This window comes from Barbatula barbatula (genome assembly GCF_947034865.1).
Source record: "Barbatula barbatula genome assembly, chromosome: 17".
In the NCBI taxonomy this organism is placed as follows: Eukaryota; Metazoa; Chordata; class Actinopteri; order Cypriniformes; family Nemacheilidae; genus Barbatula; species Barbatula barbatula.
The window spans coordinates 3,327,603-3,342,274 of NC_136780.1; the positions used below are offsets into that span (position 1 = coordinate 3,327,603).

General features: G+C 38.6%; 1 protein-coding gene across 1 annotated transcript; it reads right to left on the reverse strand.

Moving 5' to 3' along the window:
• Nucleotides 1-200: 200 nt before the first annotated feature.
• On the reverse strand, nt 201-5,057 carry hoxc1a (homeobox C1a; the record flags this gene model as incomplete). The annotated part of the gene is made up of 2 exons (XM_079478258.1): nt 201-583; nt 4,523-5,057. 2 exons carry the CDS (start codon nt 5,055-5,057, stop codon nt 201-203), a joined length of 918 nt encoding a protein of 305 aa, XP_079334384.1.
• Between the last annotated feature and the right edge of the window lie 9,615 nt (nt 5,058-14,672).

The window sequence follows — 14,672 nt, forward strand, 5'->3', positions numbered from 1 at the left end:
TTTGAAACTAGTAACTTTGTATTAGCACCTATTGTACTGTTGCTCCAGCATATCGCTTATTGCTCCCTGAACTCTTTGTAAATCGCTTTGGATAAAAGCATCTGCTAAATGAATAAATGTAAATGTAATATCTGTGATCGTTTTTAGATTTGAAATCGAACCGAAACTCTTATGAAAATGTGTACTCGCTTCAGTGCTGGTCAGTGTCCAGGTTTTCTTTCCTCACAGGAGAAACAAGTGTTCATTAAGTTTGATGGGGAATCCTCATCACAACCAGAAATCACCATAAATCCTGGAACTAGGCCCTCACGTAGCAGTTTCTTCTGTTTCATGCGTCTGTTTTGAAACCAGATCTTTACTTGAGTTTCGTTTAGATAGAGAGTGTTGGCTATTTCCACACGTCTGGCACGAGTCAGATATTTGTTGAAATGAAATTCTTTCTCTAGTTCTGTGAGTTGTTTGGTGGTAAAATTGGTTCGCGTGAGTCCGCTGACAGTCTGTCCGCTGGCGCAGTTCTCGTCGGGATCTCGTGCGTGGTCCGTCTTCGGCTCCGGGTCCGAGCATCTCACCAAATTTGCCATGACTGTAAAAAGATAAATAGATGATTTAACCAAAAGTAAATGCTGCTTAAGTTTAACATTCTTCTTGACATTTCACTTTTAAATGTATTTTTCTAATTTATAAATACATAAACTCGTTATCAGATCGAAGCAAAGTAAGGCAGAGATTTTTGTCATTTTCTTTGGAAACACGTCAAACAATCACCTAGGTTATCAGTTTCGGAATATGCATCTGTTTTTATTTATTATCAGAAATGTATTATAATAATTAGCCTATTATTAATAATGCATTTTAATAAATTAGGTCGCTCAAGCATCAAAACAAATTCTACATGTCAATGTATAGCTGAAAAGGTTTTTTTTTATTTTTCGTTTTGGATATAAAATATGAGTGTTTCAAATATGCAATTACTTAACAATCCATGCAGTTAAAGCTTTAGTTAACGAAGTTATTAAACAAAGATGCATAAACACCATAGACTATTTTTTCCAACTATTTTAAATGAAAAAGCATCCATTTGAAACTGTGTGATCTGACATGTTGCCTTTATTATTAGAATGCAGTTCTAGCTTACCCTAAAATATTAGCTGTTTTGGTGCCATTTACAAAGCACACGATTTTGTAAGAATTGGTACAGTTTTTTTCATGTTTAAAATAATTGTATTTAATTTTTATTCATTAAAATATAAAAAAAAACCTAGCTGACCATGCTGTCTGGTGAAGGCAGCTTTCATAATTTTAGGAATTTGCAATTATGTAACTTTGACCTGAGTGCTAGAATCCTGCCTGTGTGAGCAACTGATACAGATAGACTGTCTGTTTTTTGTAACCTTGCCATAAAAACATGCCAGGGATGCTGCTGGGCTGCGAATACTGCTTAGCCCAAGCTTAAACCTGCTATAAACAGCACTAATTTTAAACCCGAATTCATTAAAGGCCATTCGCGTTTTAGGTTTTATATGTTTTACTACGTTGTTAATTTTAGAATAGGGTTTAAACCTGCAGTTTTACTGAGCTAGTCAACCAACAGCTGTTTTGTTGTTTGCTTGTGTTGTTTGCTTGCTGCAGCACACAGGAAGTAGAACTTTTTATTTTACAACACACACACACATGGGTCAGACAGGAAATTCCCCCGGAGTTCTACAGGCACATTGAGCTTTTCACATACTGTTACAGTTGCGAGTGTCTTTCTAACCTTTATGCCATCTGCACAACATGTGTGTGACTGTGTGTGTGGTCATGTCATGGCAGTCAAGGACTAACGTAATGAACAAATGCAAGGCAAAGTAATTGTCGAGGGTGTTTTGGTTATGAAAAATATAAATAAACACATTTTTATCGGTCACTAAATCTAATCAACCTCCCCAGAGATAGTCGATTTTTAGGGTTAGAGCCCAAATAACTGATCGTTGACTTTGAGAGCGCTAATCTATATCTTCCTTTCACTGTACAATCAAACTCTCATCTAAACTTTATTGGTAAATAAACAAATATAAAAAAGGTAGTCTCTGATATTCACCGGGGACATTCACACAATCAGTGAATTTGCAGTCAAATAAGAAGTAATTAAATTATTTCCTTAGGAAATAAAAAATGCGTATGAAAACACTGATGAATGAGCGTCTGGATAATAGAATTGGCAGTCGCCACGAGGCATAAAGGAATCAAACTAAATATTTGAGGAATGAATTGCAAACTTGGAAATGGCCAGCAAGCTCGAGGGATACGTGGCCCTCTAAGCCTAAAAGAGAGGGGGTGTGGGGAGGTGGGATCGATACAGATTGCCTTGGTCATCTGGGCATCCAGCCCATAGTAATTCAGGTGCTGTCAGGGTATAATTGAAGAATGACGCACAGGGACTATGTGCACTGTACTAGGGAATACAGTTAGACACTGTGCGAGCCTTTATTCACGTTGAGAATAGGAAACATTTTGATGTCGTCCAATAAAAACAAAAAAACCTCACAATGCAAGCAATCGCTCGTCCATCTTATATTGAGCTGACTGGTTAACAATGAACTACATAAGCAATGTTTTTCTCCTAAGAAAAAAGTCAGCGTTTGCACTGTCTGAACTTTTTTCTTTCTTTTTTGCATTAGGTCATGATGGATATAGGTAACCGTGCAGGACGATATTCGTGTTACCGTAACCACTGGACTGATGTGATGATGTGAGCGTAAGCATATGTTGACCTCTCATGGATGGCTAAGAAGTGTTTCACCAAGTGCAAGTTTAAAGAAACAGAAAGAACGTTGTCCTGTCAGCTTGTTTGAATTCTGTCTTTTACGTGATAACAAACACAAAGCGTCTTTCATCTGTCCGTCTGATTGCCAGAAAGATTACCAGAAAGATAAATTGCACAAGCTCCAAAAACAGTGAACCAATTGTGCACTCCTGTAGCTGGTACCAAGCATTTGGATTTACTTTAATAAATAAGGGTTTTCTTAACTTTGTGAGTTTGTTCCAACTGGGCACCGGCCTTTCCCCCTTCAATCTTTTGAGTTTTGAAAAGGCAACCCTCTAATTCCTGACCACAGCTGTTGTTCAGACACTGGGCAATATAGCCTGAAATGACCTTTTCGCTAACATATTTGCCTGTGAGTTATTTTACATCATCAGTGTGGCCCAAGAAGACATTCTTCTCCTTGACAGTCGAAACCATATGGCTCTATTGCTGATTTTTAGGAAATGAAAAATAATCTAGGTCTCTTCTTGGGTTTGCCATCAAACCTAATGTAAGTATTGTGATTTATTGAGGGGACAAGTGATTCACAATTTAACACTCACAACAAACATGAAATACTTTGACATAATACGGTCAAATGTCACAGAGTGTGACATTTTATGAGCAAACGTCAAGTAACTCACATTTGAACCGCATTAAATACAGACCTATCCGATCATTACTCTGGTTAAGGATTATGCTAAGTTTCTGACAGACATTTTCCAGTATTCAATATAGAAAATTAATTGTGCCTTGTAAACATTGGTCTGTATTAAGATTTAAGGCTCTGTCGGGGAAATGGTTCCTCTGAAGTTTATTTGGCTCTGAATAGGGAGCTAGGGGGTGCTGGACTCCTTTAAATATGGCCAGGGCTGTTGCTTGTCAGTAAGAAGATTTTAGGAGGATGCACACACAGAATAGAATGGAATTTGCTATTTATAAAATGTAGGAATTGAGCCTGGCATGTTTTTGCTGACCTATTTAAACACTAGAACAGAGAAATATATTTCATCCTCTTCCAGCTTTAAACATTTCTCAGGATTGTTGATAGCAGACTGATTTGTGAAACAAAACTCCCTGTTTCTTGACACATGCCACATCGGTGGAGGATGGGACAAGTTTCATCATGAGCGTTACAGTAAACTTATGCATACTTATTTTTTTTAATATGTTACAGTTTGAAATTAGCATTTTTCAAACGTTCTTCAGTTTTAATTCAGAATATGTTTAATAAGCTAATTGGGGACCTACCATACATTTATGTTATTTTAAAGAGCTATTTAAAATGACAACATGCTGACCTCACCAAAATCTTTTTGCATTTTTAGGTTTTGTTTGAATTTGTTGGGGTCTGATGTCCCCAATGGGAGATTGCTTATTTTAGATGCACATTTGGCTTACTTCTGATGACTATTTTAACACTCAAAATAGATCTAAACAACGCTTCACATGAAGCTATTTAAAGTTGCTAGGCTATGTCCCGACTGGCCCATCAAAACTCCACCTCCAAGTTTCCTACCTGAAAATCTTCCGTCCCCTCTATACGCCAAAATAATAAAACCCACAGTTTATACAAGCACAATAAATGACAAAACTACTATCAAACCATGTCACTAGAATGAAGAAACACATATGTTGCTAGTTCACAAAGTAATGGAGTGAGTATGCCGGGCCAATGCATCGCCCTACTGTAGGGGTGCGCTATACAGAGATTAAAAGTTAAACTCTTAAACTTACCTGCACGTGGCTGATTCCTCCTGACTCTCATCCAATCGAATGTCTTTCCGCTTTGGCATGTCTCATTTAACGTGTTTAGGGTCTCGTATCTAGTGTTGTCCTCTACTGCTTGATGGTGTCTTGGGCCATCGAGGTGTGTGTTGACTGGGCCACAGTGCGCACCGGAGAAAGTTCTCAATGTGTCTGAGGAAGGCGAGCAGCCCGTTCTGGAAAGACCCTGTTCGCAGCTTTGGAAGGAGGGGGCTTGGGGTCGAATAGGGTGCACTGGTCTATAGAAATCCTGATAATGGGGGAAGGGGAGTCTGGTCGAGTTTGTATGACCGGGGTCTTCACAGGGCTTTGAACACGCGGCTGTGGCCGTGGCACTGAGATGCGTAAAATGATACTGAAGAAAATCCGCGCTGGTGTTGCCATCTCGAACGTCAGTATTAGCTCCGTGGTCCTGATGCAGGCGCATAACTCCCGTAGCACGATAGCCTTTAATGAAAAGTGAAGTTGTGTCCCCGCCGCCCATGAACCCTTGATAAGAATTCATGACTGCATCTTATATATTCCAAACTGTCGTCCAAAACTGCAAGCGACAGAAACTCCATCCACAGACGGTCACTCAGACAGCACTCATCGAGCACATAAGGACAGAGGCACCGATCTAGACAGCGACATGCCTCGTAGAAACATTGGATCGGTGATGGATGGGGATGACGTGCCCTCTAACTCTTGGCCAATAGCCGGACATCTCCCTCATCTGAGTGAGCGTTAATTTACCAAAGCAAGCAAGTTTAAACTACTTATTACTTGACCTGCTAATAAGATCCCGTGGTGTGTGTGTGTGTTTGTGTGCGCGCCGGTGCGCGCATGTGTGTGAAGGGGGGAGGTCAACATAAGTACCCTACTTAATAAAGCCATATTAGTTCATACTTTTATAAATGTGACTTTTCCAACATGATTTTTATGCTGATGCTTTAGCAAAAATATAATTGCCTAAATGTTAAGGGCAATTAGGAGGGTATCAATAAACTCTTCCATAGTCATATTTTCTAAATCCTATTTTAGTTGTGTGCTTTAGTTTTCATTTATAATTAATTTAAAAACCTAAAGATTTTTTTGCTCGAAACAGACTGGGTCGATTTTTGTGTTTAAATTGTGCTTGTTTGCTGGTTTACAGAAGGCCCATATCCGAGTTTCAAATTAGTACGCGCAAAAAAATCGATGGAGAGATATTATTAGTCAGTAGTAGCCTTAGTTGACTCCGAATAAATAATAATGATCATATAAAAACAATTTCTTAAACATGTGTCGTCTTTAATGGGAAAACCACGACCCTTTTGATTTATACTAAGAATTGACATTCAGCGGATGTTAGGTTACGGATTTCTTCAAACTTTTAAATGACACAAAATACGTTTCAGCTCTCTTAACAGTTTATCCATATATAGCTAAAACACGTTAACACATGCACGACTTCTTTGGCTAGTTTAAAATCAATAAACTCACCATCTTCGTCTCATTTTAATGGTCATCGCGTTATCTGAGAAACAAGCATTCTTGACGCAATTATGACCTCATAGACTACTTGGGACAAAATGTAGGCTAAGCTATGTTTTGAATTCTAGGTCTTACGGAATCTAACCCAACAAGTAGAAACGATGTCAAAAGGGAATCATAAGGTCATTGTATGGGGAGACCTCTGAGTGATTATCTGCTCTAAACAGCTGTCGTAGCAGGGTCATTCGGCGGTCAAATGATAATCAGCAGCTGCCTCATCTGCCATAATGAAACGCGTCATATAATAAAAAAGGTTTGCAAGATATTTTGAATTCTTTATTTAAAAAAAACGAAGTGATGAGAGAGTTAATTCGTTAGATATAACTGTTTCATAATATCCATGCAGGTTTCTATCATTTAATGCAATTTAAAGAGGAATAAACATGTTCTTTAAAAACGTTTTGCAAGATAATGTTTCCATATATATGTATATATCAGAAATATTAAAAAAAGCCCCAAAATGTTGCAACTGTACATTTTCACTGTAGTTTTTTACCTGGTGTTTGTGAAAAGCCCTGCATGCAGCTTAATTTGATGTATAGGCCTTTTTTATCCTTACTGTTAACATTTCCTTTATATAAATAGAAAGGCTATTTACTATATCCAAAATTACACTTGTCTGTAAAGGGCTTTAAAGCACTTTCAGTGGCTTAATAAAAATATTATTGGGTCAATAGATTAATAGCATTGGTTCAGATTAAAAAAAGAAAATCAACATAGACCACTGTCTGTCATCGTAATCATCTTTAAACCATATGTATCATATTATAGTATTTATCTGACACATACTTTAATCCAAAGTGACACTGGGAATATTAGTTTCTTTTTAATTGTTTTTCTATTTAAGTATGCAATCCCTGACATTGATCAATGAGCTGTTCTCGCTACTTTTTGTGTGTCGTGCATATTAAGTTAAAAGTTCAACTTTAACACACCTCATCTCTGTTTTACTTTTTTATAAAAAACCTTGGGCAATATGGCGAGCTTGAGTTTAGAGAAACAACTTTAGGCTATATAAGCGTTGGGCAGCATGCCCATTCACATCTTCTGTTATTTCCGGTTTTGTTTCCGCACGTGTCATGAAGGCGTGTCCCTCCGCATGCACTTTGTGTGGATGGCTTTTTCAATACATTGCAAATGAAAAACATCATTACCATTTTTATCAGTAGCCTGTTTGTATTACCCTGGATTCGAACCCACAGCCCTGGTGTAACTTGTCACATTTAGTCTAATTTAAAAACATGGTCATTAAAGAAATACTTATTTAGGAGTTTGTAATGAAACGAACTGGCAATATTTCAGTATAAATGAGAATTGAGTCTATCAACCTAATGTGATATTTTTCAACAGTCATTTGTTGTCTACATTTAAACACACAGCCACCTGTAAAAACTACTGCCCAGTACAGGAGGAGGAGGAATTTTCACGTATATGACCTCTAAAGAGTTTTACTAGGGCTCTGCAGTGATTAAAAAACAATCTCAAATAATCATCAATGTATAACTGTGCACTCCCAACCCTAGAGATCTGGTCCCAGCTGGAAGAATAAATGGAATTCTACAGGCAGCAATGCACTGAATGACGGAGTGCAATATATCCCTTCCCTCTGTACATTTGCATGGTACACTTATCCATCTTTATGTCAGCTGTGGGGTTACCCAGGGTTCACGCGCTAGCTTGTTTCTCTCCTCTCCGCTCAATAAATAAATCTCTGCTGCTCTCTGTTTACGGGCTGAATATAAATTTGTTTGCAGTCGATCGCGGGCCTGTGTGAAGGCATTAGAAATTGTATTTCTGTAATGGGTTTCAGCATGAGGTGAGGTGGGGGGGGGGGGGGGTGTTGGGAGGTGAGGTAGGAGTTGCAGAAGTGTTTGGCTGTAGGGTATATAAAAAACAGGTGTGCACTGCTTTACCTCAATAAGATTATACACACTTTTATTGTCCAGATAAGAAAAACTTGCCCTGGGCTGATTTTGCAATGGATTTAAACAGAATTTTAATGTTATTTATTTTCGTTTCATAAAGATCAAATATTAAAGGTTTATTAGATTCTTCTTGCGCCATATGTTTGATTATTATAAACCTTGAGATGTAGCCATGTTAAACACGCCTCCTTGTGTTTTCGGCAGACTTTGACCTAAGTTTAACAGCTCGAGGTAAAAAAGTTATTGCAAGCTGCCACCCTTATCACCAAACAGCTTGTGTCCCATCAACATGCATATTTGCACGGACAGATGACAGGGAAATAGTCTTGGCTCGTGTTCAGAGCTAGGTGAGACAATATGCATTTATGTTCCTTATTTACAGGATAGAGACCAAATAATACCAACATCTGAGCTATTTCTGGCCACTGTCTGATGCTATCTCAATGTTGGAAAGAAAGCCTCAGTCCAAGTACAGTTTCACCTCCGGAGCAAATGACTGTGACTGTTCTGTCCATGAAATAATTACATGCATGTTCACCTCTATGCCTCTTATATCTAAAGGGTGATGATAAATACCAGTGTGGAGGAGGTGAGGCTTCATTATGATTTCAATGTATCATTCTTCTCGAAGGGGTGTCTCTCTGATAACCTGTCTCTTGTTGGTGATCCTGCCACCTTGCCAGTGGTATCACAGCCACGATCTTATCATTGGCTGGTTTTGATCTCTGACCCCCGTGACAGAGCTCTGAAATGATGTAGCTGGTGTTGACTCCTGTCCCTGATTTAACCCTAAAGGTCTGTCGGGCCTAATTATTTCTCATCTTTGAGCCCTGAAAATGCCAGGAGTTAGACAGTGTTGACAGATGACTGTCACCGCTGGCAGAAAGGTCATTGCTGTTAATGCAGAGCGGGCCTGTCCCAGATGATTGGTTAAGGGCTGGTAATCTATGCATTTGCGTACACCTCTTACTTTATCACTGGGGAACACACCTCGCAGCCAAAGTGGAGCCCAGAGGAGTGGCATCCTGGTTTAGAAAGAGAGGAAGAGACAGAGGTGAAAATAACAGACAGGGAGGCACAAAGGGAGTCAAGGTTGATTTATATTTGGTGGAAGACACCAGGCTTCATGTGGCTTGCCTTATAATCAAGATTTTTCTTCTTGATTTTTAATTTTGTCATCATTTATTTACCCTCTTGTCAGTTTAAACCTGTTCGACTTTATTTATTCCACAGAACACAAAAGAAGATATTTTGAAACATTTGGGTATCCAAACAACAGCGGTACCCATAGACATGCATTGGTTTTGTGGCCACACCAAAAGTGAATGGATACCACCATTTTTTTTAAATATCTTCTTTTGTGTTTTGCAGAAGAAAGTAAGTCATACAGGTTTGAAATGACAAAAGGGTGATTAAATGATGACAGAATTTTTATCTTGGGTGAACTATCACTTTAACAAGCCAATTTAAGAAGTGTAGTATAAGCACGGTCGCCTTTAAACCATGCTGGAAACGAAAGTTTGGCTTCTTCCATCTTATAATTTAAGCTTAAGAGAGTGAGCAAGACAGAAGAATAGAGTGTGAACTGATGAAGCCATTGATAATGTCAGTGGCGGTAATTGATAGATCGCTGTGCTGACAAGGCGATTGTTTAAACTTGCACTGGTGCGTTTTACTCGAGCTAAGCAAGATCACTCAGATAACAAAGCGCAATGACTGCAAACGTTTCATTAAAGACAATTTGGCAGTCTTTATATTTCATAATTTGTCTGTCTTCCACAACTTCAGCGTGTTCTCTAATGAACTTCTTATTATCTTTGCCAAAGCCTTATTCCCTGGGGAATACACAACAATATGGAGCATCGCCACTTGTAACAAAACTGTTGTTTTTCCAACAGAATGGAGTACATAGTGACCAGGTGTGCGGTAATGGGATGCATCGCTGATTCTTACAGTCACACAGAGATCCCAGCAGGCGTTTGGGGAAAAAGCGCTACTGTGCCTATTCAGTGCCACAACCATGTACTTCACTTAGTGTAGTGTATGTCTGTAAAAATATGAATGCTTCCGGTCTTCACTTCCTACTTGAGCCCAGCAGGCAACAGCCCAAACAAAGTGACAATAAACCATCTGTCATACAAGCATAGACTGCTGTATCCTCTCCAAAGCCTCCGGAGCTCCTTACTGGGGGACATTAGTAGGGTTAACAGTCGGTAGGAAGGAAAACGCTTGTCATTGCAACGCCATATGCCTCCTTTTCTCTGTTCCAGAGCAAAGGAATTCTCGCTTCAGATCTATAAGAAAAGAGCTGTTCGGTTCTGCATAAAGATGCTGTGGATAGCGAAGCTTTATGGTCCGAAGTATTCCAGACCTGTGAAGTGAGAATAAACGTCAAAAACATGTAATTTGATTAATCCCGAACATCAGAGTGTATGTTATGGTAATTGTTTTGTGAGACCATCATCTGCCTATTTTATTTAATGTCACCGATCACCTTTAGCCGGAGCGTATTTAAAAAGCCATTGATCTTTATAATGCTGTGCTTTAATATGACAGTAACAGTTGTACGTGATGCAGCGAGTCAAATTGTTCAGATTGATGAGGGCTTGCAGGTGAATTATAATCCATCTACCTGAGTGATGCACGCGCTGTGTTCCGTACCAGCAGGCCGACAAATAAATAAAACCCACAAAGGTGACACCAGGAATTGATACTTAACAATCCCTCTGAGCAACTGGCAATAAGAGGAGTCTTGAGTGAGAGGAGAACTCCCTGAGAGAGACGGAAAGAGAGCGAGAGACAGAAAGAGAGAGAAATGGCAAAGCTGGGTAGGTTAATGGAAAAGAATGGAGTGGATTTGCCAAAGGTCACACATACGGAGTCAGCACCTTGTTTATGATTAGAAGAGGTCTGAGCACAGCTTGTGTTTCAGCTGCCTAATAAAATGCTTGATATGACTATTGATTAATGCTTTGGAAAGACATCCGCGAACGTGCCGTGCGGTGATTACCTATGTAAGCATAAGGTCCGTCGGTTTAAATCCTTAATGAGTGTCTTTATGGTAAAATGTGGTCACAGAGGCTGATCCTCTACTTTTTAATTGGTACGGGGACCTATATTTCACGATAATATATAATGTTGTATCTTCTAATTTCTAAAATTGTAGCCGGCCATGAGAAGTTTGAAGACAAATTGTGAATTTTAATGGCCGGTGGACCATCTCTTATGCAAATTGACTTTAGAATTAATTGATTAGATCCAATTTCCAGATCCTTAACTAGATTGTGGGATTACTAACTAAATCTGGAATGTGATGTATGTATGTCTTGCGGTGGGTCATGTGCTGCCCCCCTTTAACTGGATTTTTTTTCAATAATTCCCAGCATGATTTTATTTGGCGAGTACTCTGTAATCTCATTCTGTGTTGTATTGGAATGTGAAGATGATGACCAGTTGATGGAAGTGTGTTGGTGGAGTCAGTCTAGCTTAGTGCTTTAAATCAATAAAAGACCCTATTGAAAAATAATGGGGAATTGGAAGAACTGACCTTTGGATGAAAAAAACTGCTTTAGATAGGCATGCAAAAAAGCCAATATCTTGTTAAGCAGTTAACAATGCTACACTATTTTAGCAGTACATGTCAAGGTTAGGTTACATTGTAGTAATGATGATTTTTGAATGGGTATATTGATATTGATAGGTTAAACTAGTTTGGTATGTAAACTGCGGGACATGTTCATTACGTGAGTGTGTGTGTGTGTGTGTGCACTTTGATGTCATTCTGTGACTTTATGAAAACCAGTCTCATAGGTTTTGGTAATATTTCTCAATGAAACCCAGATGTATGTGCTTGGCTAAAGCTCCATTATACAATAAAGTAGAAAATAGTTTTCCACTTTATACGTTCTTGCAGTAATTAAATTAAAGTATCAGTGAAAGAAACCCATGACTGATAGGTGACCTTTATTTTTTCTTCTCTCTATGTGCTTTATAGAAATGCACTCAATATATATATATATGTAATTTTGTTACCCCATATATATTTCATGACGAAAAAGGACTTTGGATTACATCAGGACCAGTTTTGGATCAATGTAGCTGTGTAGTGCTGTGGGTTTGAGCTGTGCACCCCATGCGGTTTTGAATGCCTAAAAATAGGTATTTTTATTGTGTGAGTGGTCATTGCAAGCTCTCTCATCCTCTGCGATCTTTCGCCAGGGGTCGTGTAATGCTTCTTAATGTGCTCATAAATCATGGCTGGTCAAACCATGCACACAAGAATGTAAAGAATCCAATGCAGACTTTATCTTTCTCTCTTTTCCTCCTCAAGTGGGTCCAGTAAATCTCTGTTCCTGAACACTCAAACTGGTGTTGCTTTGCGGTTAATTTTCTTTAAATAAATTACATGTTGCGATAAATAAAAGATTCAGGAATGTGGTGGACTTCTTGTATTGTTCTTTTTAATTCAGACCCAAACTGATATAGCATTGTCTGAATTGGATCAGTTTTTTAGAAGTTAAGAGGAATTACTCCCTGGGGCAACATTATAGGATCAAGGTTCAAGTGGTTACCAGTTAGCCCCTGCTGGACAGATGCAGAACTATATTATCTGGAACCTTTTTTTTCTGGTATATATATATATATATATGTATATATATATATGTGTATATATATATATATATATATATATATATACATACACAAACAACATGTCTAGTATATTACTTTTCCTGCAGCTCCAGAGTGATCTGATGTGGCATTCACAGGTTTTTATATATATTCGTATATATATATATATATACAAGCAACACGTACAGTATATTGCTTTTCCTGCAGCTCCAGAATGATCTGATGTGGCATTCACAGCTCAAGCGATTGCCGGCTTTTCACACAGAATTCACTTTAAAACTGCATGCTTTCACTGGGCTCTACACCAGCAGAGGTACTGTCATTGAGATGAATGGGAACATGGGTAGCTTTTTGCAGGTATTACAGACCTCCTTAGGCTGCGTCATGGAAACACCGCCTGGTCTGAGCAGGAAGTCTATTAAAAAAACTAGGTCTGATGCTGTTTTGTGTTCCTTCTGTTTGCAGTGCTTTGCTTCACAGCAGCAAGGATTAGATGCCTTCCGTGCGCGCGGGCCCCTCTGAGCCTTCTTAACTGAGTTTCTCTCTTGTTATATTAATTTAGACATGCTCATTGCTGCCTCTCGATATCTTCCTTCCTGCAGAGTTCAGTTCAAACACCTGCCTGTAATTTTCAAACAAATACAAGGAAGTTGATAAGATGGCTTAGTTGAATTTGATTTGCTTGTGAGCTACACTCCAGGATGGAAGGTTTCCAGGTCTGATGTAACCTATATATTCATCATACACTGAAATTCTGTCTATAATATATATGTGTGTGTGTGTGTATACTGGTTTAACTGATTATATTCAAAACTCATTTTACACATATATAAATACATATGTTTGTTTGTGTTTGTTATGTACACACTGTATGTATTTATATGTTTATATGCGTGTGTTTATATTTCATATTTTAGTAATTTAACAAATCCATATATTATGCATATAAACAGATGTTCTCTGGCAGTGCTCAAGTTTTGTATTCTTTTAAACCATGCTCGTAGTCTAGGTTAGATACAGTTTAAATACAGAAAAGCACTCAGCATGCCATTAAGTCACTCTAAGAGGCCACCAGGAGGCCAGCACCTATTTTGCATATGGAACATTGCCATGTGGTGATGGATGGTAAATTCAGCAGCACATCCAGAGTTTCATTCTTTCTTGGCCACTCGAATAAAGATATGTACACACGGGTAGCTGATCATTTTATCAGTAGATTTTAGTGTCATTAATTTCTGTATTGAAAAAATAGCTAAAACAAAATCGAAGCTTTGTAATTTAGCCTCTCCGATTCTTTACTGAATCATTTGTTCCTTTAATCAGATGAAATAAAGGGCTCTTTCCATCCTCTTGATTACAGATGCTACATCGTCATCTGTATCCGGAAAACAACTGGGCTGAGAATTTAAACAATTAATCTAATGGTTTATCTTGTGATTGTGTGATAGTGCTAAAATCTGTTATGCTACCAATTATATTGGGTCTAGATTGATTTACCCAGAATGATCGAGATTGGCCGAATCGAAATTGCTCAATTAGTTACAATTTTAGCTGAAGGTAATATTTTTGAAACTGGAATTTTTTGCTGTTCCTTGCTTGACACGCGACGGCACCCTAATTAAACATAATTAATCAAAATGAGTCATCGCCCACCCTGCCAGGGGCGGTGCCCACAAGCGTTGCCTCTACACAGATAACGCAGCTGTAGCACAGTTCTGCTCACATGGAAAAAAACACTGCCTTTTTAAGAAAGAAGAAAACCAAATCTGTTCTATCTAGTTGAGCTTCAACTCCCATATTGAAGAAGGATGTGTTAGAAGGTTGGAAGAGAAGTGCTCTGCCTGTCATTACGCCCAGCGGGTTGAGCGCTTGTGAAGCTGCTTTGGAGAGAGAGAGAGAGAGAGAGAGAGAGAAAGAGAGAGCGGCTTGTCTAAATGATTAATGTTGTGAGGTTGGTAGGCGGGGGCGGAGGAAGGCATACATGTAAGGATATCTTTTAAGAATATAAAGTACAGTATTGCTTAATGCAAAAAGTATCAAAGTAAAAACTA